Source organism: Gopherus flavomarginatus, chromosome 1, assembly GCF_025201925.1.
Source record: "Gopherus flavomarginatus isolate rGopFla2 chromosome 1, rGopFla2.mat.asm, whole genome shotgun sequence".
Lineage (NCBI taxonomy): Eukaryota > Metazoa > Chordata > Testudines > Testudinidae > Gopherus > Gopherus flavomarginatus.
Window position 1 is genome coordinate 367,500,863 of NC_066617.1, and position 27,970 is coordinate 367,528,832.

Here is a 27,970-nt window from a genome sequence, read left to right on the forward strand (position 1 = left end):
GAGCAGGGTCAGTCTGGCTCCCAGAGTCAAGGCTTGGAGTGACCTAGCAGATCACTGGTCAGGATAACAGCAGAGAGGAAGGTCACAGGGTCACAGAGCTGCGTGTAGGGCATGCAAGTGGACAGTGCTGCTGAAATAATATTTTTCTCTGTGATTGTTGGTCCAAGGCCAGTTTTGGGACCTTTCCTGGTACAGAGTGTGTTTGGGGAGTTTCAGGGTCTCTTTGCCCTGATAAGCCACAGAACTGCAGCCTGGGTGTCACAACCTTTATTCAGTTTTGCTTCCAATTGTTCTTGCTCTGTAACTTCAGGCATTTCACTGGCAGAAATAACCACCAATATTTGTGTGGCACTGTACCCCATATTGTTCATAGGGATATTATGATGATATGATTATAGGTTATAGCATAATTCTGATACATTTTATGCAAGATGGGTCATGTAAGATGTCATTGGAAAAGTTATGACTTTGAGTATGATTATTTTATTTGTATGCCTGTATCATTTTTGTCTGAAGTTATGAATATTGACTACTTATCTGTATTTCAAATGTAGTTACCGCTGAGTAATGCCCACGAGGCAAGATGCTTTCAGTCTAGATAGCTGGTTGGGAAGGGCCTATTCAGGGCAATGAGCCATTGGGGGAAACAATAGGCCTGAAGAGAAACTTGTCTCCCACTTGAGAATGCATCAGGCAGCCTATAAGTAATGGATGCTATGACTCTACAAGGGCATGTGACCAGGCCCCATAACCCTGGACTCCATCTGTAATTTTCCCACAAACTGGTCTGGGAACCAAGTTTTGAAACAAAGGGTTCCTGGCATATGCTAAAGTTATATAAAGCAGGAAGTGACATCATCGGTGGTTCTTCACTCCCCACTCAAGGCGACTCCTAGTTTGTTAATAACGACAAAATATTTACCGTACTATTCGTTATAAACCCCCTTGCTGTGCTTCTTTCCCTTCACAGGCACCTTGAACATTTCTGAGTCGAATCGACGCATCAGCCACCTCATGGCAGCTTTCAACCTCACCCCCTCTGAGCCTTCAACATTCTTCCTGACAGGCATCCCTGGCCTGGAGGCTGCCCACATCTGGATTTCCATCCCTTTCTCTACATTCTACATTATCAGCCTGTTGGGAAACTTCACACTTCTGTGTGTTGTAGGTAAGGAGCAGACCCTACACAAGCCGATGTACCTGCTGCTCTGCATGCTAGCGCTCACAGACATCGCCACACCTACCTTCGTCGTGCCAAAGGCACTGTGTATATTTTGGTTCAATTTGAAAGGCATTACTATGGCTGGCTGCCTCACCCAGATGTTCTTCCTCCACACGGTTTCTGTTATGCACTCAGGCACCCTTGTGACAATGGCCTTCGATCGTTACGTTGCCATATGTAACCCTCTGAGATACGCCACCATCCTCACCAACGCACGAATAGCTAAGCTCGGGCTTGTGGGTCTGATAAGAGCTGTTCTGTTCATTCTGCCTCTGCCCCTGATCCTGAGTCAGCAGCCATTCTGTGCCAACCGCATAATCCCCCACACGCAATGTGAGCACATAGCTGTGGCGAAGATAGCATGTGGGGACATCACAGTCACCAGGATATATGGCTTGGTGCTAATATTTGTAATCAGTGGGTTTGACCTGACGCTCATTGCCCTGTCCTACGGTCTGATCATCAGGGACGTCCTCAGAATCTCCTCTAAGAACGCCCACCAGAAAGCCCTCAACACTTGCACAACCCACATCTGTGTGATGCTGACATATTATACCCCTGGCCTCTTCTCCAATCTCATCTACCGGCTTGGTCAAGGCATCACTCCCCATGTTCACATCATCTTGGCTGACCTCTATCTCCTCATCCCTCCCATGCTCAACCCGATCATTTATGGGGTCAGAACCAAAGAGCTTCGTGACAAAGTAGACAAATACACCTGCTGCAGAAGGTGATCGCTTGGGGCCACTGATTTGAAACCTCTATTACAAGAGGAGGAAAGCTTATCTCCTCATTAATCAAGGGTGCCCTGTCCCAGTTTGGTTGAGCTCAGCATTGTGAAAGTTCACAGTCTGAGAAGTTCCTCCCACACAATATCTTATCACTCCATCACTAAGCACGACCCTTTCCAACTAGTGAGGTACTACAGAAGCTGTTTTGTGCTGGCTTGGTAAATCTAAGAACTGGAATAACCACCAGCATTTGGGATTTGTCTGCCCTGTTTTGTTTGCAGTTCACCCTGACTGAGTGACCTCAGCTGGCTTCCACGGGCAGCACTGTCACAATCGGTCAGACTGGACAATCCTTATGTAAAAGGATAAATAGACACAAGTGAGATATTAGGAATGGCAATATACAAAAACCTGTAGGAAAACACTTCAACCTCCCTGGCCACACAATAGCAGATTTAAAGGTAGCCATCCTGCAACAAAAAAACTTCAGGACCAGACTCCAAAGAGAAACTGCTGAGCTTCACTTCATTTGCAAATTTGACACCATCAGCTCAGGATTAAACAAAGACTGTACTGAAGAAATCTGTATGTTGGATACTGTTATTTTTCTTTGACCGTATGTGCTGTATTGCTGTAATAAGAACATGTTTCGATTTATGAGGCGTCTTAGTTCACCTACAGGTTGTCGTCTTATCACTGGAAGGATTTTTTTGTTTAGTCTGAGCAGCTTTACTACACTGTGATGTCTTTCCTCCAAATCGGAGCAACTCAGGGTACTGGCATTCCCAACTGTCCCAGTTTGCATATTTGTGTTGTTCTCCACAGAGGGGAGTTCCGCTGTGAGAACAGACTGAACCTTCTCACTATCCCTGCAATAAAATGGAATTATAACGGGTACGGGTGTAACTGAAGTTTGGTGGGTTACACTCAGGCCAGGCCCTTGTCTCCAGCTCTTTAATGGAGCACTGACTCTGCTCTCCCAGGAGCCCCTCTCTGCCTGAACATGGGTTGCTTTTACAGGCCCAGCTCACTAGGTGACATCTACTCTGTCTTTCCATCCAGACTCCAAGGAGGACTGGAGAACTGAACAGGATTATGACATCACATGTATCAAGGAGGCTGAACAGCTGTAACATAAGAATGGCCACACTGGGTCAGACCAAAGGTCCATCTACCCAGTATCCTGTCTTCCGACAGTGGCCAATGCCAGGTGTTTCAGAGGGAATGACCAGAACAGGGAATCATCAAATGATCCATCCCCTGTCATCCATTTCCAGTTTCTGGTAAACAGAACCTAGGGACACTCAGAACATGGTGTGGCAGCCCTGCCCATCTTGGCTAATAGCCATTGATGACCTATGTTTCATGAAATTATCTAGTTCTTTTTTGAACCTTCTTATAGTCTTGGCCTTCCCAGCATCCTCTGGCAAGGAGTTCTCTGGCTTGACTGTGCATTGTGTGAAGAAATACTTCCTTTTGTTTCTTTTCGACCTGCTGCCTATTCATTTCATGTGGTGACCCCTAGTTCTTTTGTTTTGAGAAGGAGTAAATAACACTTCCTTATTTACTTTTTCCACACAAATCATGATTTTATAGACCTCTATCATATCCCCTGTAGTTGTCTTTTCTAAGATGAAAAGTCCCAGTCTTATTAATCTCTCCCCCTATGCAAGCTGTTCCACACCACTAATCATTTTTGTTGCCCTTTTCTGAACCTTTTCCAATTCCAAGATATCTTTTTTGAGATGGGGAGACCACATCTCCATGCAGTATTCCTACGCTTTGTTTCCTATGGTTCAGCCAGTTACTGATCCATGAGAGGACCCTTGCTCTTATCCCATGACAGCTTACTTTGCTTAAGAGCTTTTGCTGAGGGACCTTCTCAAAGGCTTTCTGAAAATCCCAGTATGTCAGTGCACTGCAAGGCCTTCAATGGCTTTTAAACTTTCCCGTGGGGACATCGGAGATATGGTCCAGTGAACTTGTGTTCAGGCCTAACAAGAACTCAGATGCAACCTGCTATGAGAAACTCGTTTTAACAAGGATGCCCCTGTGCCAGCACAGACCACAGGTCAAGATATGTAACTTCAATAACATTGGTATTGGAAGAGCCCAAAAGAACCACTACAGGAATGTATTGACTATGACTCCTTCCTTCAAAGGCACTGTGGCCTAGTGGATAGAGCACTAGATGGAATTCAGATGACTTAAGTGCTAGTCCTGACTCTGCTACTGTCGTGCTGGGTGACCTTGGGCAAAGTCACTGCTCTTCTCTGTGCCTCAGTTTCCCATCTGGAAAAGGAGGCTAATGCTACAGACCTCCTTTGTAAAGTGCTTTGAGGTCTACTGACTGAACATGTTAGATAAGAGGTAGGGCTCTTTATTATCTTATGCTATAGGATGCTTTTCTTAAAGCGCCCACTGCTGGAGTCAAGTGATTCATTTGAGAATCTCTGCTCTTTATTTTATTTTATTTGTTAGCCAATTTGAAGCCCTCGTAGTTGCAAAGAGAAGCTGGAGAATGTGAATTGAGTGCAACTTAGCGGCTCAGACACCAGAAGGCAAATGAAAAGTTCTCCAGATGAATGCTTTTTGAAGATCTCATTATTTTGAAGCCAATCTCATGATTTTGGTGGGGCCCAGCTCATGGTGTTGGAATGCTTGGGCTGGTGATACCGTGAAAGTTTTTCTGCGCTGGTAGCACTAGATAATCACGTCAGGGCTGCTTCTTACTTCAGGCTGGGAGATTCTGCCTCAGTCACAGGGGTTTTAGGAGTTCCCACAAGTAGGGAAAAAATGTCCCTTGCCTAAGGGCTTGATAGTCAGAGCTCGGAAGAGACCCAGGGTTTTCCTGGGAAAGCTGATGCCCTCTCTCCTGCCTTATTCTGAGCGTAGCAGCTCAGCCCACTTGGGCGGTTGCCCCATCCCATCTCCTGATCTAAGTACAGCATTGACACCTCACAGATTAGAGGGAGATTGCAGGAGGGCAGCCTCATTGTGACCTAGACACGACATCAGCGCCTGCCTGATGCCAGAGCAGCAACCTATCCTCAGGTGTAGCCTGGGTACTTGTTGCTGGTTTGAGAGTGTCTGTGTTGAGAGTGTCTTAGTGCTTGAGCCAGGGGAAATGAGTTCACTCCTCCTCTATCTCAACTCTGCCTCTTGCCTAACGATCTTGAAATTCACGCTGCTCTTTCTTGTCTATTATGCTGTGATAAGGCTAACCAGATCTGAGGTAAGTGAGGCTCCTAGAGAGATGGAAAGGCTGGATTGATGCCAGCTGAATGCAGGAACCAAACATAAGTACTTTTAAATAAGCAGGCTTGGATCATCTCCACCCAAGAGTCCTCAAAGAGCTGGCTCAGGAGGTTATTGGCCCACTGACATTAATTTTTTAACCAATTTAGGATTTCTGAGGAAATTCCAGAAGGCTGGAAGTGTGCTAATGTTTTGTCAATATTCAAAAAGGTACGGGAGGTTGACCCGGCTTCTTACAGGCCAGTTAGCCTGAAATAATGGACAAACTGGTATAGGAATCAATCAATAAAGAATTAAAAGACAGGAATATATTTAAAGCAGATTAACAATGTTTTATGGAAAATGGGCCATGTCAAACAGAGATGTGACAAACTTAGACTTTTGTAAGGTGTTTGTTTTTCATAGATTCCAAGGCAAGATGGGCCCATTGTGATCTTCTAGTCTGACCCTTCTGTCTAACACAGGCCAAAGACCTTCCACACAATAATGCCTAGTGCATACCTTTTATTAAAATGTCCAATCTTGATTTTAAAAATTGCCATGATGGAGAATCAATCCGCCATGACCTTGGTAAATTGTTCCAATGGTTAGTTCTTCTCACTGTTAAAAATGGACGCCTTATTTCCTGTCTGAATGTGTCTAGTTTGAGCTTCCAGCCATTGGACCATGTTAGACCTCTCTCTGCTAGATTGAAAAGCCCATTTGTAATTATTTCTTCCCCATATAGGTATTTATAGACTTTTCCTCAAACCACCCTTAATCTCTTTTAGCGATATTGACTGAGCTCCTTAAGTCTATCACTACAAGACATGTTTTCTAAGCCTTTAATCATTCTTATGGCTCTTCTTGGAACCCTCTGCAATTTATCAACATTCTTCCTGAATGTTAGACACCAGAACTGGACACAGGATTCCAGCAGTGGTTGCACCAGTGCCAAATACAGAGGTAAAATAACCTCTCTCCTCCAACTTGAGATTCCCCTGTTTATGCATCCAAGTACCGCAGGACATTTGGATTAAAAATTAGCACTGTACAATATCAATGGAGCACAGGTTAAACGGATTGAGAACAGGCTAATGGCAAATTGACAGATCTCAAAAAGTAATTGTCAAAGGGCTCATCGAATGTAGGTGTTTCTAATGGGGCTCTGCAGGGACCAGGACTAGGTCTGATGCTAGTCAATATTTTTCAATGACTTGGAAGTAAATACAAAATTGCTGCTGATAAAAATGTGCTGATGACACGAAGTTTGGCAGAATGGTAAATAACAATGAGGACAGGGTAGTCAGACAGAGAGTTCTGGAGAGCTTGTTTGGCAAAAGGGGCCCATTCAAACAAAATGCATTTTCACAGAGCCCAGCACAAAGTTATACATCTGGGAACAAGGAGGGCATATTCAGCTTTGGATTTAACCATCTTTAGTTTTGTATCATCTGCAAATCTGGCCACTACTCTGTTTCCCCCCTTTTCTAGATCATTTATGAATATGTTGAACAACTCTGGTCCCAGTACAGATCCCTGCGGGACCTTGCTATTTATCTCTCTTCATAAACCCACCACTTATTCATACCTTTTGTTTCCTATCTTTAAAATAGTTACTGGTCCATGAGAGGACCTTCCCTTTTATCCCATGACAACTTACTTTGCCTAAGAATCTTTGATGAGGGATCTTGTTAAAGGCTTTCTGAAAGTTCAGGTGCACTATATCCACTGGATCGCCCTTGTCCACATGCTTCTTCACTCCTGTGACATTACGCCCCATATTCTTCATAGAAATATTGTTCTATGAATGTGGCATAACTAAGCTATGTTTTATGTAAGATGGGTGATGTGACATATCATTGGAAAGGTTATGATTTACTGAATGGGATTATCCTATTTGTATGAATGTATCATTTCTGTATCTGAAGTTAGGAATATGGGCTCTGTATCAATTACAAAAGTGCTTGCACCAGGGCAATGCCCCCAAACATTATGCAATCAGACTGCACGGACTATTAGGAAGTACAATACGACTTTGAAGTTACTAATCTTCCTCCTTCCTGAGAAGTTTCCTGGGATGCTGCTTTGACACTGCAGGGTCATGTGATCATGCCACCTCACAGAATCATAGAATCCATAGAATCTCAGGGTTAGAAGGGACCTCAGGAGGTCAACTAGTCCAAGCCTCTGCTCAAAGCAGGACCAATTCCCAACTAAATCATCCCAGCCAGGGCTTTGTCAAGCCTGCCCTTAAAAACCTCTAAGGAAGGAGATTCCACCACCACCCTAGGTAACTCATTCCAGAGCTTCACCACCCTCCTAGTGAAAAATGTTTTTCCTAATATCCAACCGAAACTTTCCCCACTGCAACTTGAGACCATTGCTCCTTGTTCTGTCATCTGCTACCACCGAGAACAGTCTAGATCCATCCTCTTTGGAACCCCCTTTCAGGTAGTTGAAAGCGGCTAGCAAATCCCTCGTCATTCTTCTCTTCTGCAGACTAAACAATCCTAATTCCCTCAGATGGACATCATTTTGGACTGGTTGTATTCTTCCAAAAGGAGGGAGTGGGAGGGTCATACTGGGAGACAAATGATTCCTGTCATAGCCAAATCCTATTTAAGAATTCAAAGGGAGTTCATCTAGGTTCTTCTCCACCACCTCCCTGCCCAAAAAAGGAAGACTGCTGAAAACACCTGGAGAAATAAAGGAACTAAACTGTGGGGGAGGAGGGCAGGGGCTGAGCCCAGGCGAGAAAGATCTAGCCTCTGAAAGGAATACCTGGAGATTTAAGCTGCAAGCAGTGCAGTTTACCTTCAAGAAACTTTGCAACTCCCAGGCAAGTGGGGTGAACTCATGCCAAACTGTTGTTGCTGTTTTTTGATGTAAAAGAGCTGCAGTTTAAGGATGATATTGGGGTTATATCAGCACTTGTTTGGGAGGATTTGCATAACCCATTCATGGTTTCACCACTCAGGAGCAGCATGGCCATGCCAAATGCATGCAGATAAAACCCCAATAGCATGCATTCCCTTTATATGTATCTAGGAAACACTGTTGTCCAGAGGTCAGATTTCTCCCCCAAGGTCTGAATTCCATGCATGGAATCTGGGCTTAGTTGCATACCCTGCAATCCTAAAACCTGCAGAGTTTTATCATCTCTGCAGGAGAGAGAACTTTGCAGGCTCTCTCCTTCAATGGTTATAAACTCTGCAGGCTCCTGGTACCAGCAGTCCCTGTTTCTCCAACCCCTAGATTGTTCCAGTGACCTCTGTTATGGGTTGTGCTATGTGCCCTATATTGTCTGCTTCATAGGAAAGCACAATGCCTACCCATGAAGCCTTACAGTGCAATACTCTCCCACAAGGAAAAACTTCCCTCTGGCCCCACATGGCAGTCACCTCTGGCTCATTGTTCTCCCAGTTTAATTGAGGAGTTCTCTTCTAACCCTGCTGCTTTCTCTGTGTGTGGCAGGCTTCTCCGAGGAAGAGGAGGCACAGAAAGAAAAAGAAGAAATCGAAAGGTAAGCAGCCCTTGACCCCACAGCTGTGGTGGTAGACTCAGGCCCCATGCAAAGCAGAGAAATAGGGTCTGTTCCCCCACCTGCCTCCCCTCTTCCTGCAAAGGCACAGTCGTGCCCAGAGTCATGCAGAGGCACTGGCTGGGGCTCCGTTCACAGGCTGCCTGTGAAATCTGGGGCTCTAGAGTGCTAGGAAGCAGAGGGTGCCCAAGCAGCTCAATGTCTCCTTTATGTCTCTCTTCTGGCAGCTTTTGGACGCTGTGAGGAAGAGTTGGAGGAGGCTTGTGCATCCCTAGAGACATGGTAAGCAATTCCCCTCTCCATAAATCTGCAGTGAGTCAGTGCTCTCCTATAGCGTCATGCAATTCATCCTCACCCAGGGGCAGTAGCCTGAGTAATCCCTCCCCTGCCCCGACCTATGTACCATGCAAGCAACTCTTCTCCTTTAGAATCATGCAGTTCATTCCCACCCAGCAGAAGTTGCCATCTCTAATCCACCTCCACGCCTCGTACAGTGGGTCATTCCCTTCCTTGAGCATCATACAGTTCATTTAACCTGGAGCAGTGTGTGTGTGTGTGGGGGGGGTAGAGTGTGTCAACTGGACTGGACCATCCTCCCCTCCCAAGAGGGGGAGAAAATATTTTCTGGGAGCAGCCCCGTGCACACCAGGGAGGTGAGGTGGAGAGGTCAGGAGGAAGGCTGGCCTTTCTGGTATGGTGAGTAGGGTGAAAGGGATCCGGCAGCACTTGGGTAATGGCCCCTCCTCCAGTCCCCCAGGATAGGTTCCCAGTAGCCGGGGGGCACCAGACTGGGGGCTGGGTGGGAGGGGATAGTAAATGTAGAGAGGAGGGAGCAGGGACAACCAGATACTCCAGGATCCTAAAATAACAGGGAAAAAGCAACTAAGAGGCTTTAGCTTCCAAGGTGAGAGACCAGAGAAAGTGAGATGAGGGATTATCAGAAATTAAATGCAGAGATTACAAGTTGGGGTTGTGAGTAGGATCAAATCCTTCTGTACGGCAATATCTGCCAGCAGGCGACTATCTAGCACCTGCCCGTGCTGTGTTTGAAAGAAAGAGCAAGGAAATGACACCCTGTGAGGGGGTGTCCATCCCACATCGCACTGGAAGGGGCTCAGGTGGCCAGGCAGGCCCATTAACTCCACAGGGTGCACTGGAGGAAGAGCCAGGGAGCAGGGAATTGATTCCAAGCAGGCTCAGCTGGGCAGGAATAGGCAGGGCCTATAAAGCCAGGAAGCTGGCAACAGACAGGGGCTGTTGCTGGGAAAGGGCAGCCCCTCCCTGGGAAGAGAGGAGAGTGTTTGGAGCTGGTGCACCCAGAACAAGGAGGGGAACCAGGAGTAGTAGGAAGCAGTCCAGGCTTGGAGAGGAAAGCTCAGAACTGCTGGGTTGAGGGTTCCTGGCCTGGAGCCCAGTGTGAAGTGTGGGCCCGGGTTTCCCTACCAGCCACCAAGGACGTGGCATTGACTGGCAGGGCAATGAACAGGAAAACTGTCTAGGTCATTGTGGGAGTGACAGTGACCACAAGTGACAATTGGAAGAGGCATTGACCTCGAGAGCTAATCCCCAGAGTAGGCAGCAGACACGCAGTGAGTGGAACACCACATGATACACCCTAAACACGAGTCATCAGCTGGGTTCAAACCCAGGACTTTCAGGACCATAGCACAGACCTCCACCACTGGAGAAACTCCCTTAATTGGGAGATATAGTAGATTATTAGCCTCTAGTGTGTCAGCCATTAGAAGAGGACAGTTTTCCTGTGGGTTAGAATATAAGAACATAAGAACAGCCAGACTGGGTCGGACCAAAGGTTCATCTAGCCCAGTATCCTGTCTTCCAAAACTGGCCAATGCCAGTGCAGCAGAGGGAATGACCAGAACAGGGAATCATCAAATGATCCATCCCCTGTCGCCCATTCCCAGCTTCCGACAAACAGAGACTAGGGACACCATCCCTGCCCACCTTAGCTCATAGCCACTGAGGAATTTATCTAGTTCCTTTTATAGTTTATAGTCTTGGCCTTCACAACATCCTCTGGCAACGGTTACACACACATGCCCACATCTTCCTTCCCCAAACCAATTGTTCTTAGCTAATCTTTCTATTAAAATAGCAGTAGATCCCCGATCATGCTCAAGGCCCCATTGTGCTAGGTGCTGTACATGTGCGTGTGACGAAGGAGTTATCGTTCTAGATAAAATGAGTGCCAGCTCCCCCTCTCAGTCCTTCGCTACCCAGTTGATGTCCTTGTGTCAGGGTGTGGTGTGCAATGCATGCCTAGGCACTGCCCCATTGCACTACTGTTGGAAGGCTGTGTCCAAGCCCTGCCTTTGCTCATCAGGGCCATGTCCCATCTGTCCCTGTCTGCTCTATCCACAGGCTGAGTGTGTCAACATCTGCCATGAGCCAGTTCTCCTATTCCCCCATGGAATTCACCACCCCTTCCCTCTGGAGTCCCAGCTCCTTTTCCCTGAGAGAAGCCTCCGTGACTTGGTCAGAGCCCCTCTGCCACACAAGGCATCTCATGACTTTTGCAAGCTGGGAAGGATCCACTCATCCCATCCAAGCCCATCCTCTTCCCACTCCTCCTGCCCACAGCAGACGAGACCGGCGAGAGCAGAACATAGGTCTGGACCAGATGTCAGCCCATGGCTCAGACTTCAACATCCGACAGAAGCATCTGCAGAGCCAACTAGGGGCTCCACAAACCCCCATCCCGGAGGAGCCATTTCTGGGTGAGCAGGACACCAAGCAGCAATGGGCATTCAACACAGATCGGCCCAATTGTGGATTTGCAACAAAAGTCTCCAAGCCCCTGAGATCCGACACCAGCCCTCAGCATGCACAGGAGATCCAGGCACAATGTGTCTGCACCTTGGGACCCTTGCCCCAAAAGGCCCACAGGATCATGGCATCCCCTGATGCCATCCTGGCCAGGCTTATGCCTACAGCAAGGCTCAAGCTGCAGGTTCACGTGGCTCAGAAATGCTCAGAGATCCAAATGAAGGCTTTTCCTAAGATTGTGAGAGAGTCGCACAGAGATGCTCCCCTCCTGAGAGAGACTGCCCTGCCTGGGCCACTCCGCTCCCCTAGGGAGCCAGGCAAGCACAGGAAAGTGACATTCACAACAGTGGGACAACACCCTGCCCACCCCATCAAACTCCACGTAAGGCGAGAGCATCTCGTCATGCAGAGGGGGCTGCTCACCCTGGACCCAGAACCCCCGGCAAAGCTGCCTCACGCCGTCCAAGCCAGGGGAGCCAGTGTGGAGTTCAGTGAGATGGAGACCGATTTCCTGCAGACGGGGAGGCAAAGCACAAGCTCCTCTTCTTCCACACGTCCCCCAACGCCAGTGGAAGATACCACCATGGAGACGGGCAGGATTGATGACGTGTTAGGAAACCAGATTAACCCAGATTGCTGCACTCTGCCAGCAATGGTGGGTCTGACATCATCACCTCCAGGAACCACAATAGTAGAGACGACCCTCAAAGCGACACTCCAGATTTATAGGAGCGAGTTGAAAAAGCCTCTTACCAGTGTGAGCGGCACCAAAGGGACTGAAGAGAAGCTGGAGCTGCACATGAAGAGGAAGGTTATCTTGGGAGAAGGCTCCTGCCTGGGGCCAGGGGCACAGGCAGGTGAGAGCAGGGCAGATCTTTCCAGGACCCAAAGCCACCAGGTTGCCCCAGAGGCACCAGGCTCTGAGCAGCTCACAAGAACCACCCTTGACTCTCTCATTGCTGGGCAGGCTGCACAGAATCTGCAGATCAAGCAGCTGATGGAAATGTTGAGCAGCTGCTGCCTCATAGTGGGCCAGGTCTCAGTTTGCCGGCAGTGCCGCAAGGCATATCCAGGAAAGATGAAGGGTAAGAAAACTCAGAAGGAGACATCTGCTGAGCTGCATGGTCTTCAAGACATCGTGGATTCACAGGGGTTCGATGGAACTGTGAATTCAAAGCTCTCCAGGGACCAGCCGCCAATCAAAATCTGCAAGAAGTGTGGTAAGCTTGGATGGAAGAGACAAGCTGGCTCTGCAGGTGCTGACTTGCCCAGAAGATCCCGTGAAATTCCAAAGCGATGGACTCCAGGAGACTACTCAGCATCATCTAACCACAACAAGATGCCAGAGATGTGGCTCCTTCCAGCAGGCAAGAGCAAGACGCAGGATGGAATGGGGAAAACGGCTCCCACCAAGCAACCAAAGATGGTGTCCATTGCTACGAGTACAACAGGGCTTTGGCAAGCTGGGGAGAAAGCAACTGGGAATCCTGACGGTTCTCCCCCAAAGTCACCAAAGGCCTCCAGAGCTAAGACACCATCCCCTCCAAGGAGCAAAGTTACAGTGCTCAAACAGATGTTAATGTGCCTCAAGCAAACCTTCAGCAAGCTTCAAAAGAAAGTGAAGTCCCGAATTTCCAAGGACTCTCGTTCCAGAACACCTGACACTAAATTTACAAAGCCACCCTTTTGGAAGGCAAGGGCCTCCAAGGGTGTCCGGTTTCCATACTACTGAATCCCACCCTGCCAGCATGTCCACTAACAGAAGGGGCCCACAAATTCCAACATCTGTCTATCATCCAGCGGGTCTGCTAAGCATGGGCTAAAGTGGCTGAAAAGAATGGCTTGTTGTCCTGGGATACAGAGACTGATGTATAAGAGACTCTCATTCAGGTATGACATCTAAATCCAGATTCCAAGATGAAGGGGGACCTGGGGGATTGGATGCAATTGAGGATGTGGCTAGCTCACTGGATTTGTTACTTTACCTCACATGGTTCAAGAATCAATCCTTCCTTCAAGAAGAGCTGACACTAAATTTACAAAGCCACCCTTTTTGGAAGGCAAGGGCCCCTAAAAGTGTCTAGTAGTACTATTAGCGGCCTACCATCAAGCAAACCCAAACCAGCCCCTTGACCCCTAAAACCCTGTCCCTCAACCTTTAAACCCCGCCCACCTATCACCAGAAGTCCCACCCACGGGGATATTACTTCCGGGGTCAAGGTGGACACATAACCAGAAGCAAAGTGTGTCATGTGACCCCTCTAAGAACTCCTTCCACTGTCCTCTACCAATCAGGAATGGTTTCGCCCCCATAGGCCTACACCGAGAGGTCATTTGAACAATCAGGGGTGTTCCAGGGTGGGGTGACTCATCCGGATGTGGCTCGTGTGATCCCTCTAAGAACTCCTCCCATTGCACTCTACCAATCGCGATGGGTTTCAGCCGCATAGGACCAACCCGAGAGCAGATTTGACCAATCAGTGGTGTTCCGAGGCAGAGTGACCCACCCAGATGAGGGTCGTGTGACCCCTCTGAGAACTCCTCCCAGCGCCCTCTGCCAATCAGAGCGCAGCTCTATCACACCATAAGTCCCAGCAATCGGGACAGAGGAGGCCATCTTTTACCAAGGATGCGTGCTTTAGAAATCGTGGAAACAGGGACTCCTTCACCACCCCGTGAGTACTTTGGACTTTGTTTTAGCCCCGAGGGCCTTTGGACTTGTGGGGAGAAAGCGCTAGATCAGCGACAGTTCCCATGAGGGCTCTTTGACTCAGCCATTGATGGATGTGCCTGAACCCAAAACCCAAACTCTCGTGAGGCACCTTGATGAGTGTGATGGCCTCTCATTGTCCACCCTACTAGAGATGGAAGGCAAAGACAGCTTGGGGAGTCATCAGAGGACAAGGTGAATGGAAAAGACATTGCTCAGGTAAGTGAATGCTTAAGAAGTGACCATTGATGATGGGGTGTAATGGGGTTAGGAACTGGGGGTTGGGGGTTGGGTTGTGTCTATTTAAAAACAAGCAGTGAGAACTTACACTGTTTCTTTTCTGCAAATCTCTCGACAGCTTGATGATTCCTTTCTAGAGGACCCGGAGGCCCTGGACAGCATTACATCAAGCAGTGAAGATGAACCGGGTTTTCCTTGTTTTTGCTCAATGCCGATACAAATTGTTGAAGAGGACTCCGAAGATGACGGCTATGAGGAGTTCAGGAGGCTTGGCATGGAACTAACTGATCCAGTGCCACATCGTGAGCGTAAAAAAGTCATGCAGACTATTGTACGTGTTGCTGTTTATGCTGTCCTTAATCACTGCCTTAGGGAAAAGCTTTTTGAAGATTGTGAGGGCTGTGTCCTAGATGTGCCAACCCAACGGCGCCATGACTGTGTGACTTGGACTTCAGTAGATATAAACCGCAAGCTCCGGGACCTGTGTGCTGAGCTGTATTTGGAAAGCTTATTAAACACTGTTCTTACCATAGGGTATTCTATGCAATGTCTGTGCCTAATACAAGACCATTTAGCGTAAGGGGTGACCTTGATAAATGCTGTGCAATTTACTGCAGACCCTGACCGTGACCATGTTTTAAAGAAAATGACCAAACCGGAAGATGTGTGTGTCACCTTATTCACTTGAACTGGGACCGTATAGAACATAGTTACAACCAAGGTCCTGTAGTGGTACCAATCTTATGTAAAGGGGGTCATAGAAGGGGTCTAAGACCAGGTTATGGGTTGCTGGTTATGATTATGCTATCTGTATGCATGTGTCATTTGTCATTTTGTAGTTGAAGTTATGAATATTGGCTCTATCCTGTCTGTATTTCAAACTTATGCTATGCTTCTGGGTGACATCCCAGGCGAGTTGGTTTTAGCTCTGCCTAACCTGCTTGATGGCCCCTTAAGGACCATCAGCTACTCAACTGACTGATTGAGAGAAGGCAGATGCGCCTTGTAAGTCAGCAAAGTATGTAGGGACTTGTCTATAGGACTCCAAACTCCATTTTGCTTGTAATTTTCCACAGTAAGGACAAAGAGGTGTTCTTACACCTGGAAAAGACTATAAAAGGCTGATGCCTCATCTCCATCTTGTCTTCAATCCTGCTTTTTACCTCTGGAGGGACTTTGCTACAAACTGAAGCTCTGAACAAAAAATTGATGATCCATCCCAGCTGGGTATGTACTCCAGAGACTTAATTTAAACCTGCACTTTATTCTATCACTGCTACAAGCCTGAACCGAGAACTTTGCCATGACTGTATGTAATTGATTCCATTGAACCAATTCTAGCTCTCATCTGTATCTATTTCCTTTTATGAATAAACCTTCAGATTTCATAGATTCATAGATTCTAGGACTGGCAGGGACCTTGAGAGGTCATCATGTCCAGTCCTCTGCCCTTATGGCAGGACCAAATACTGTCTAGACCAGCCCTGATAGACATTTATCTAACCAACTCTTAAATATCTCCGGAGATGAAGATTTCACAACCTCCCTAGGCAATTTATTCCAGTGTTTAACCACCTTGATGGTTAGGAACTTTTTCCTAATGTCCAGTCTAAACCTCCTTTGCTGCAGTTTAAGCCCATTGCTTCTTGTTTTTTCTTAGAGGCTAACTAAGGTGGACAAGTTTTTTCCCTCCTCCTTATGACACCCTTTTAGATATCTGAAAACTGCTATCATGTCCCCTCTGAGGCCTCTCTTTTCCAAACAAAACAAACCCAATTCTTTCAGCCTTCCTTCATAGGTCATGTTCTCAAGACCTTTAATCATTCCTGTGGCTCTTCTCTGGACCCTCTCCAATTTCTCCACTCTTTCAGTACCTGTTTTCCCTCAATTACAAGGTTTCATCCTGTGAGTTTATCGACAATGAAACCGCGTGTGTATCTTGGAAGAACGCAAAAGACCGGTGCTCTCTCTCTGGCAATACCAACATCTTCATAGCCAGTTTCACCACTACTTATGCCCGCTTAGAACTATACAACCTCCTAGAGAGGTTGCAAGAGTGGTGCCTGTACCACGACACTGTCTTGCTGATATTTGTGAAAAGGGAGAGTGAGTGGAATCCTCCTCCGGGGGATTATTTAGGGTCAACAACCGGTGTTGTTTTAAACCATTGCCATAAACAATTTTCCTTACTTTCAAAGAATTTGAAGGGTTAACATCAGCGGGTCTGGTATGTATAGTTCTGTGAATCTCTGGTTGTAACTCTTTAAAGTCAGGTAACACATCAGTGTAGCAAAAGGTGTTATAGGCTGTAAAATATCTCCACATCCTAGGTTTTAAAGTTCTGTTAAATCGCTCTACAACCCCTGCTTTGACTTCATAATTAGTAACAAGATGATGAACTCCATGCCACTTTAATAATCTGCTTAAAGATTTGCTTAAAAATTCTTTTCCCCGATCGGTTTGTAATTTTTGAGGCCGCAACCTTTGCTGAAAATAGCTTGAAAGGCCTTGGATACCTCAACACCCGTCTTGTCTTTTAGGCATAACGCCTAGGCATATTTGGATAGAATGTCTGTCACTGTTAAGATGTACTTAAAACCGCTGCTGCATTTGGAGAGCCGGTGCATATCCACCAAATTTGCCTGCCATTGCACATCCACATCTGACACAATGGTCTTGTTTCTTTTAAAACGTTTTTGAACCGGTTTATGTAAAGTGAAAAAATAACAGGAATACTTGTTGCACTTTAGAGACTAACAAATTTATTTGAGAATAAGCTTTTGTGGGCTACAGCCCACTTCATCGGATGCATGCAGTGGAAAATACAGTAGGAAGATACATATACACAGAGAACATGAACCAATGGGTGTTACCATACACACTATAAGGAGAGTGATGAGTTAAGGTGAGCTATTATCAGCAGGAGAGAAAAAGAACGGTTTGTAGAGGTAATGAAAATGGCCCATTTCCAGCAATTGACAAGAAGATGTGAGGAACTGTAGTGGGGGGATAAATAAGCATGGGGAAATAGTCTTACTGTGTGTAATGGCCCATCCACTCCCAGTCTTTATTCAAGCCTAATTTAATGGTGTCCAATTTGTGAATTAATTCCAATTCAGCAGTCTCTTGTTGGAGTCTGTTTTTGAAGTTTTTTTGTTGTAATAGTGTGACTTTTAGGTCTGTAATCAAGTGGCCAGGGAGATTGAATTGTTCTCCGACTGGTTTTTTAATGTTATAATTCTTGACATCTGATTTGTGTCCATTTATTCTTTTACGTAGAGACTGTCCAGTTTGGCCAAAGTACATGGCAGAGGGGCATTGCTGGCACATGATGGCATATATCACATTGGTAGATGTGCAGCTGAATGAGCCTCTGATAGTGTGGCTGATGTGATTAGGTCCTGTGATGGTATCCCCTCAATAGATATGTGAACAGAGTTAGCAAGAGGCTTTGTTGCAAGGATAGTTTCCTGATTTAATGTTTTTCTTGTGAGGTTGTTTTTGTTGGGTGGCTGCTGTAGGTTTGGGGGCTGTCTGTAAGAGCGGACTGGCCTGTCTCCCAAGATCTGTGAGAGTGAGGGATTGTCCTTCAGGATAGGTTATAGATCCTTGATGATATGCTGGAGAGGTTTTAGTTGTGGGCTCTGGCGGATTAAGAAATTTTCCACCCCTAGGCCCTCAAAAAATTGTCATGCACCAGTGCACCCCCACACGCATCAGCTCACCTCCACTCTCTCACGGCAAGCTTGGGAGGGAGGGAGGAGAAGGGGAGTTGTGGCACGCTTGGGGGATGGCGGCGGTGGAGCGGAGATGAGTTGGCGCTGGGAGTGGCTTCCGCCCCCCCTCCCGGGTTACTCCCCGCACCTGCGGGCCGCAGCTCACCTCTGCTCTGCCTCCTCTGAGTGCACTGCTACTCGCTTCTCCCTCTCTCCCAGCAGTTTCGCGTGGCAAGCTAGGGAGGGCGATGGAAGGAGGGAAGCGCGGTGCTCCTGGGGGACGAGGTGGGCCAGGGGTTTGGGGAAAGGGCAGAGTTGGGGAGGGGGCATGAGTAAATTTGCCACCCTAGGCCTGGGCCTTGTTTTCCTAGGCGATAATACGCCACTGGTTGGGAGCCGAAGGTGATAGCTATTGGCGTTCTGTTACTTTCTTTGTTGGGCCTGTCCTGTAGTATGTGACTTTTGAGTACTTTTCTGGCTCTGTCAATCTGTTTCTTCACTTCAGCAGGTGGATGTTGTAGTTGTAAGAACGCTTGATAGAGATCTTGTAGGTGTTTGTCTCTATCTGAGGGGTTGGAGCAAATGCGATTGTATCATAGAGCTTGGCTGTAGACAATGGGTTGAGTGGTGTGGTCTGGATGAAAGTTGGAGGCATGTAGGTAAATATAGTGGTCAGTAGGTTTCCGGTATAAGGTGATGTTTAGGTGGCCATTGTTTATTAGTGCTGTATTGTCTAGGAAATGGATCTCTTGTGCGGAATGGTCCAGGCTGAGGTTGATGGTGGGGTGGAAATGTGTAAAGTGTAAGTGTTCCTCTCTGAAAGCCAAACTGTTCCCTGTCTTCTATTGAAAGTTTTACTATGCTTTCTGGCCACTTGAGAAAGAGGGTTCACCTCGCCGAAGCTCCCAACTTCCCCAGGGATGTAATATATTTTCTTTAAGAGAGCTGCCTGTGTAGAAATGACTGTTACTGGTACCGTCTTTTGCTAACAAAAATATAAAGGGGGACACGTTCATATTGACACATTTAAATAAATAAGTTTTATTAATTGCCTGGTTTAACATGACCTTTTACAGCCGCCTGTAAAAATGGACACTACGACCCCTACCATAAGGGAGTCTGAGCTGGTTCATTCTTCCATTTTTTCCTTTTCCGGATTTTCCTCTTGAGATCTGTGTCTCAGACATGATCAAAAACAGCTGATGCATGATATATTTACTCCCACGTAGTGGTGAGCTGGAGCCAGTTCCCACTGGTTCACAGGAACCGGTTGTTAAATTTACAAACCCTTTTAGAACCAGTTGTTCCAGGACAAGCAGTTCTTAAACAGCTTTTAAATTTAACTAAAGCTCGGACAGCTATCCACCCGACCCTTGGTTCCAGCTCACTTCCCTCTTCTCCCCTGAATGCTCCGCCCTCCTTCTCCTCCCCCTCCCCTGTTTCCCGCGAATCAGATGTTCACGAAAAGCCTGGCACAAGCAGCAGGCAGGTAAGCTCTCGGGCAGGCATGAGGAGGGCTCCAGAGAGGCATGGCACGGCCCAGTCCAGCTCAGGCCAAGCGGCTCCCTCTGGCCTGGCCACTGGCGTGGACCTGGCTGAACGCCCCTGCTCCGTCCTGGCCAAGCACCCCCGGCTCTGGCCCCAGTGGCATCAGCCCGGCTCTGGCCCCGCAGCGCCGGTGCCGGTCCCGGCCGAGCGGCTCTGGCTCATTTCGGGCCCCGGGCCCATGGTGCTGGTCACGGTCGAGCAGCTCCAGCCTGGGCCTCATGTCACTGGTCCATGTCTCAGTCGAGCAGCTCCTGCCCGGACCTCGCGGCACTGGCACCGGTCCAGGTCTCGACCGAGCTGCTCTGGCCGGCTTGGGTTGGACCCCCACAGCGCCAGTAGCAGTCCCAGCCAAGTTGACCCGGCCGCGGCCGAGTGGCTTCAAGCAGCACAATAAGGTGGCAGGGAGCAGGGACGGGATGTTGGAAGAGGGCAGAGGAGTTGGGTGGGTTGTGGGAGAGTGGATAGGGCTTGGGGCGGTCAGAGGGCAGGGAACAGGGGGATTGAATGAGGGCAAGGGTTCGGGGGGCAGTCAGGAAGGAGCAGGGGTTGGGATGGGGTGGGGGGGCAGGAACAGAGAGAAGGTGTGGTTGGATGGGGCAGGGTTCCCGGGGGGCCATCAGGAATGAGAGAAGGGGTTGGATGGGGCGGCAGGGGACAGAGAAGGGGGATGGATGGGGCAGGGGTCCCAGGGGGCGTCAAGGAACATGGGGGGTTGGATGGGACGTGACCCCCTGGGGGGGCACAACCCCCTCGTGGGGTGAGGTGGAAGGAACTTGGTGTTAATATTTTGGCAGCTCATCACTGCTCCCACGAGGCTACCGATGTCAGTTCCCAAAGGCCTCTAGAAAGGCATCGTCGAGCTGTTGAGAAATTTTCAGAAAAGAAACAGCGTAAGCACCCCACTGCTTGTTTTTAGATTTACACAACCTCCTGGTTCCTAATTTCATTGCACCCCATCATCAACCGTCACTTCTCAATCCTTCATTTACCTGAGCAACATCTTTTTTGTTCACCTTGTCCTCTGCTGACTCCCCTGAGCTGCATTCGTCTTCCACCTCTGGGGGGCGAACAACAAGAGGCCTTCATGCTCATCGGGTGCCTCATGAGGATTTGGGTTTCGGGTTCTGGCGTATCCACCAACGGCTGAGTCAAAGGGACCTCGTTGGAACTGTCGCTCATGTAGCGCTTTCTCCATACAAGTCCAAAGGCCCTCGGGGCTCACACAAAGTCCGAAGTTCTCACCAGGGTGGTGAAGGAGTCCATGCTTCCACGATTTCTGAAGCACGTGTTCTTGGTAAAAGATGGCCTCTTCTGCCCCGATGGCTGGGACTTATGGGGTGATAGTGCTGCGCTCTGATTGGCAGAGGGTGCTGGGACGAGTTCTTAGAGGGGTGACACGACCGTCTTCTGAGCAGGTCATCCCACCCCGGAACACCACCGATTGGTCAAATCTGCTCTCAGGGCGGTGCTGTGTGGCTTAAACCCATCGTGATTCGCAGAGGGCAGTGGAGGAGTTCTTGGAGGGGTCACACGAACCACTTCCGGATGGCTCACCATGCCCAGGAACACCCCTGATTGGACAAATCTCCTCTCAGGGTGGGCCTATGGGGGAGAAACCCCTCCTGATTGGTAGAGGGCAGTGGGAGGAGGTCTTAGATGGCTCACATGACACACTTTGCTTCTGGTTTTGTGTCCTCCTTGACCCCGGAAGTAATATTCCCCATGGATGGAACTTCCAGTGACAGGTGGTCGGGGCTTAAGGGGTCAAGGGGCAGGGTTTAAGCGGCCAAGGGAGAGGTTAGGGTTTGATTGATGGTAGGTCCCTTATACTATTTCCGGTTTCCATACTACTGAATTCCACCCTGTCAGCATGCCCATTAACAGAAGGGGTCCACTAATTCCACCATCTCCCTAACAACCAGCGGGCCTTGTAAGCATGGGCCAAAGTGGCTGAAAACAATGGCTTGTTGTCCTGGCACACAGAGACTGATGATAAGAGACTTTTCTTGGGGTATGACATTTAACCCCACATTCCAAGATGAAAGTGAGGCCTGGGGCTTCAGTGAGACTGATGGTGTGACTAACTCACTGGATTTGTTAATTTACCTCATCTGGTTCAAGAAACAATCTTTCCTTGGCAGATGCATGGCCGAAGTCTCGTCCTTACAGATGTTTTGGCCACATATGTGAATAAAAGCCTACAACCCATGGAGAAGGAGATCAGCATGGCCCGTGGGTGATTAACCAGGGATAGGACAGTGACAGGCCAAGTGTAATGGGAAACGGCAGCCACATTTCTTCTCATAGTGACTTTATTCATAGGAATTCTGAGGGTAGAGCAGCCATCGATACGGCTCCTTAGAGGTCAACATCCCACCGTTCCCCTGGCTCTCCACAAACAGATTGACTTTGTAAATGCTGCTGCCTGGCTTGGTCTCCTTTCCCCGGAGTGCTGTCCTCCCTCAACTGTGGGTGGGGATGGCCCTCCTAAGCTTCAGATCTTAGACCCTGTATGCTCCTCTCTCTACAGAGTGGAGATCAGTAGCTCTTTTTTCCTCGTCTATAAGGGTCCAAGATGGAATAGGTGGCCATGACCTGTGTCACCAGCTCTGGAGCCAGATGATGAACTGACTCTTTACTTGACAAACACCCTGATTATCCTGGCACGAAGATGGTTGCTTTTCATGCTGTACACAATTGGATTCATTAAAGGAGGAACCAGCAGGTAGATGTAGCCCAGGATAATTTGAAGCAAGGAGAAGAGCTCTTCCAGAATCTGTGCATGACAGACAGACTGAACTCTGGCATGTAGAGGAGCAGGACGGCGCAGAGGTGGGAGACGCAGGCGTTCAGGGCCCTAAAGCATTTTGTGGGGGAGGTGATGCTCAGCACTGCTTTGAGGATCATCACATAAGAGAGGAAAATGAACAGTGAGTCCAACCCCACTGTTATGACCGTAAGAAATAAGCCATAGATGTTGTTGACTGTGATGTCCGAACAAACCAGCTTCATGACGTCCTGGTGCAGGCAGTAGGAATGGGAAAGGATATTGGCTGAAAAGAATCGGAACCGTTTCAGGAGAATGGGGAGTGGAAATATTACTGCCACTGCTCTTAGCACAAACACCAGTCCCATCTTGGCTATTCTCGGCAGGATTAAGATGGAGGCATATCTCAGCATGTTACAGATTGCGATGAAGCAGTCAAATGCCATCAACAAGAGCAAAGAAGATTCAATGATTTGCAGAGAGTGGATGAAGAACATCTGGGCAAAACAAGCATCAAGGCTGATCTCTCTAGAGTTAAACAAGAATAGGCCCAATATCGTTGGCATGGTGGCTATCAATAAGCCAAGGTCTGTGACGGCCAACATGGAAAGGAAAATGTACATGGGCTCATAGAAGATTAGATCTGTTTTTATAATGAACAGAATGACTGAATTTCCTACTATGGAAATAGCATACATGAAGCAGAAGAGGACAGAGAACCAGAGATGGATGTCTTCCTGCCCAGGTATCCCAGTGAGAAGGAAGACTGCAGGTGTGAATTTGGTGTCATTGACAGCTGACATACCGTACTGGGCAGGTCTGACAAGTTTTGAACTTTCCTTCCTGAAAGGAAAGAGAAGAGGAAAGTAGACGATATTTAACGAGACATCTTTCTGCTCTGAGTGCAACTCTAGGATTCCCAGAAGCTCAAGAAAGATCAGAAAAAACATAGATTTGGATTTACACCCCCAATAGGATATACCAATAGGAAGATAGATACTGACAGACTGGATGAGACCTGCAGTCCTTCTAGCTCAGTAACCAGTTACACATGCTCAGGGGAAGATGGAAGAATCCCTGCAATTGGGAGCTATGAGATTAACTGCTCCAAGGGAAAGTTTCCCCCAGGCACCCACTAATTAGACATATTTTGTGGTGTAAATCCAGTCCCTCTTTGAATCTGACTAATGCCTTGGCCCCATTTATATTTTGTGGATCAGAGTTCCACAGCCTATTTGAGCACTGTGTGAGTTTGCAATAATGACATTCACACAGACACCCTTTGTAGCCCTCAACTTCAAAGTGTGGCCCATTGTATCATGACATGTGTGTACACATATGGCAAGTGCATGGTGAAAATGGTCATTTTGTTCATCTGTCCTGCATTTACATTATTCATAAATGTGTTTCATTGCCTCATTATATACCTTATTTTTTTATTTTCTCTGCTCATGTGAGTTCAAATTATGGCACTCCCTCTTTGCAGCACATGGGATAAACTTTCAGGGTCTGGTTCTGAATTCAATAACGACATCACTCCAGATTTACGTGTGTAAATTCGATCGGAACTGGGATCTATTAACTTTCCCTTACCAAATGCTCCCAGTGATACACTCTGACCCCAAGAATCCCTTCAAGAGAAGCTGAAGTGCTTTGTCCACCCTATGTTGACTGAATCCAGAGAGTCTGATCATCCTACAGGTTCCTCTTCATCCTCACAGGACCCGCATCAGCTCCCCATGTAAGGGATTGTAGTTATCTGGTAAGCTACAAGCTAACATGGACAGTTACTTCAGCTGCATGAGGGAGGGGTTGGCATCGCAAATGGGTGAATAGCGCAAACACTAGGTTTGCACTAATAGCCTTAGGCGCATTTAACGTGCGCGAATTCAGCTTTGTGCAGTCAGTAAAAACAAGGGAAAAAAAGAAAAATTACAATATAAAAACTGCATCTGCAGTGCGGGCTATTCCGCCCGCCATTCAACTCAATGAGTGTTTCACCATACGTGGTTTTCGCTTTACGCGCTAACCGTGGAACGGAACCCTCGCATAAAATGAGACTTGCTTGTGTGCCCTCAGAGCAACGCAGCTCTGAATTCCTGCGTCTACAGTCAAGTCAAAGAGTAAAATTGTTGAAAATGTATTTGCTGATTAAATTTCCAGCAGCAAATAGACCTGATGCAATTTGGGAAGTAGTCAGTGATATTCCGTGGGGTCTTTTCTTCCTCAGCCCCTGGCAGGATCGGGCCCAGAGCACACAGCACCTCTACAAATGGGACTCCTTGAGAAATCATTGCTCAGGGCATCAGGGTTTTAGCACTGCAAGCTCACTTTGAATGTCAGTTTTCTGTGTAGATGAAATTACTCCCCGTGGAGCATGGGCAGATGTAGGGGAGGCGTTCCCAAGCTACCTACTGCTACCTGCCCTCTATCCCCATCACTGAGTCACCCCAACAGCCCAGCTGAGCCCTTTGCCGCTGCACGGAACATCTGCAAATGGAAACAGCTTTCAGCCTTTACACATCACTTTGCATTTTAAAGACAGTGAAACCTGCCAACGTTCCCAATTCCTGCTAGAAGAGGAGCCGCTGACGCCAGAGGTCTTCACCCTAAATGACAAGGAGTCATCGGAGAGGTTACAGGGCAAGAGGCAGCATTTGTTCAGATAGATAGGCACCTGTCTTTGTGAAGCATGTTCGCAAAATCCCTTAGGGGTCACTGGACCATCAGGGACACTTAGGTGCTTGGCTTCCTGTGCAGCAGGTATAAACCCCCTGAGAACGAAAGGCAAAGTTCAAGAGGCAAAATGATAGGGAATGCGTGCTAATGCTACCCAAATGAGCCTGCAGAACCAGCCCTGCTGCAGGCTGTCTTGCTGGAATTGGGGCTTATCATCCCTGTTATTCACATGGCAACCATGAGGGGGCCGAGTGATAATGATGATGCCATAACAGCTGTGATCTTGCTGAAATAAACTAAAATAGAATAATAATATTAATATAGGAGCAGATTTCTCTGCAGCAGCCCCCTTTCCTGCATTAAACACCCAGGGTGCTGACCAGAGTACAGAGAATCCACAAGTCTCTGTACATGGAAATTTCTCTCAGCTCGTTCCAGGAGGGGAGCTCCCTTCCTTTTCCCTGAAGAATGAAAAGTGGGGACCCAGGACCCAGGAATCCCCAAAGTTATGCCCTGATCTCAGTGATCCATTGGGAGCTAGACCCACCCATGCACAATCTCTGGGCCTCCCAACTATTCCAGGACTCTCACCAGCTCCCTGGAAGCTCATTAGAGATGTGCTACCGGGGCCTATCACAATAGCCCACAGAGATTGGCAGATTAGTTGGTGTAGCTGAAGGGCACAAATCCTCAGCCATAGACTGGTTGAGAGGTTTTGACCTTTCCATATCCAGAGTGCAGCCAGAGACTCCACCAGTGCAGCCTTCATTTATGTTACGAGGGAGAAACAGATGAAAAGTCCCAATTTCTCTTGAGGATCCAGGCAGCTGCAGCTGGGCAGTATCGTGGAAATTGAAATTCTAGAGAAACATGGTCCATTTTCTATGAAAACACACCCCAGAGAATGGATAAAAAGGAAACATTTTAGTTTGGGTCTTACATTTTTATGGGGGGTACTTGGTGAGGGGGAACCTCTCAGTTTTCCAGCCCAGGTCTAGCTTGAACCATGAGCCTCTGTCCCATTTCGTGTGTGAAATGATGTTCTATGTCCATGAATACTCATGCATTTGACTTTGAAATCTGTGTCCTGCAAACCCTCATCGTGCCTGAATAACAGCTCTGATGACACTACGTACTAGACAGTGAGAGCTCAGGGAATGCCTGTTACCACTCCGGATACAGGCTGCAGACTGACAGAACAGAACCTGAAGAGAACCAGTCAGCTATTAACCCAGGGACAGAGGAGCCACTAGACTTTTGTTTGCTGACAAGCCACTGACTGAGGGCAGAGACGCTGGGATCTTTCAGGTTCTGAAGAAATCCAGAGGACAGATGCTACATTTTATGTCCCACTCTAGCCTGAGAAATGTATGATATGGTCTCCCGGTAACTGACCAGTAGCTGTTTCTAACACTTACATTCAGAGTCATGAACAAAATTCCTCTGCGATAGCCGTGCAAGACTTCCCAAAAAATCCTGACAGAACAGAACCACTGGTGAGTGATCCAGAGAAGAGTAGAGCTGAGGTGCAGGAAAGGAGAGTGTAGTAGTGGTTCTATATCGTTGTGATGGGTTGGATCACAGAAACCCCTTGGGATGTGCCACCTGATGTGTCGAGATTACCTCTGAGCCCATTTTCCCTGGCTGTTTGGGACTTCAGTGCCCTGCCTGGTTTGAGCCAGACACGCTATGTCTGCTGCAAACCAGACCCAAAATCCCTTAAAATCTTTAGGCTTAACTGAAATGAACTTGAGAAGTGTTCCTGTCTCCAGCACTCAGATACCCAGCTCCCAGTGGGAGGTCCTAATGGGATCCAAACCCCAAATAAATCCGTTTTACCCTGTATAAAGCTTACACAGGTAAACTCATAGATTGTCCGTCCTCTGTAGCACTGGTAGAGAGATATGCATAGCTGTTTGGCCCCCCTCCCCAGGTATTAATACATACTCTGGGTCATTTAATCAGTAAAAAGTGATTGTATTAAATACAGAAAGTAGGATTTAAGTGGTTCCAAGTAATAACAGACAGAACAAAGTGAATTACCAAGCAAAATAAAACAAACATACAAGTCTAAGCCTAGTACAGTAAGAAAGTGATTACAGATGAAATCTCACCCTCAGAGATGTTCCAATAAGTTTCTTTTACAGACTAATCTCCTTCTAGTCTGGGTCCAGCGATCCTCACCCCTGTGGTTACTGTCCTTTGTTCCAGTTTCTTTCAGGCATCCTTTGGGGTGGAGAGGCTATCTCTTGAGCCAGCTGAAGACAAAAGAGGGGGTCTCCAAGGGGCTTAAATAGACTTTCTTTTGTGGGTGGAGTCCCCCTCCTCTCTCCTATGCAGAATCTTGCAAGTCACATGTCCATGCATGACTCAGAACTTTACAGGAGGCAGGCATTGTTCACATACTACCTTCAACGTCCCCAAGTAGACTTCTTCTTTGGATTGGAGTCTTCCAAGGTTCTATTGTCCATTACGTGTTTCTTGATTTGGCACTTAACTTGCAAATTCCTTTCTTAAGAATCTGACCAAATGGCTTACTAAGGCTACTTAAAATCAAACAAGTACACAGCCAATATTATTAACTTTAAATACAAAAATGGAACATGTGTACAGATAGGATGGATAGATTCAGTAGATCATAATCTTTGCAGAGATATCTTACATGACGTGCCCAGTTATGTCATATATACATTCATAAGCACATTTCCATAAAGCATTATAGGGTGCAACATCGGTTAAACATCTTGCAAAATAAATAACCCACAGAAGACATGTGGGGACATAATGTT

General features: G+C 47.5%; 1 protein-coding gene, 1 long non-coding RNA gene and 1 pseudogene across 2 annotated transcripts in view; 2 read left to right on the top strand and 1 right to left on the bottom strand.

Moving 5' to 3' along the window:
* The window catches only part of LOC127040170 (uncharacterized), a 159,138-nt gene that overhangs the window by 24,218 nt on the left and 106,950 nt on the right, over positions 1-27,970 (top strand). The window contains exon 2 of the long non-coding RNA XR_007771404.1: positions 17,993-18,099. This is a non-coding gene — a long non-coding RNA (uncharacterized LOC127040170). The remainder of the gene's footprint in view (positions 1-17,992; positions 18,100-27,970) is intronic.
* LOC127054416 (olfactory receptor 52D1-like) lies at positions 1,015-1,956 on the top strand. The gene has a single exon (XM_050960602.1). It carries the CDS (start codon positions 1,015-1,017, stop codon positions 1,954-1,956), a length of 942 nt encoding a protein of 313 aa, XP_050816559.1.
* LOC127030073 (olfactory receptor 51G2-like) lies at positions 22,371-23,305 on the bottom strand (annotated as a pseudogene).

Bases quoted from the DNA above. Each gene is read 5' to 3' on its own strand.
- LOC127054416 (XM_050960602.1), top strand. From the start codon at position 1,015: ATGGCAGCTTTCAACCTCACCCCCTCTGAGCCTTCAACATTCTTCCTG.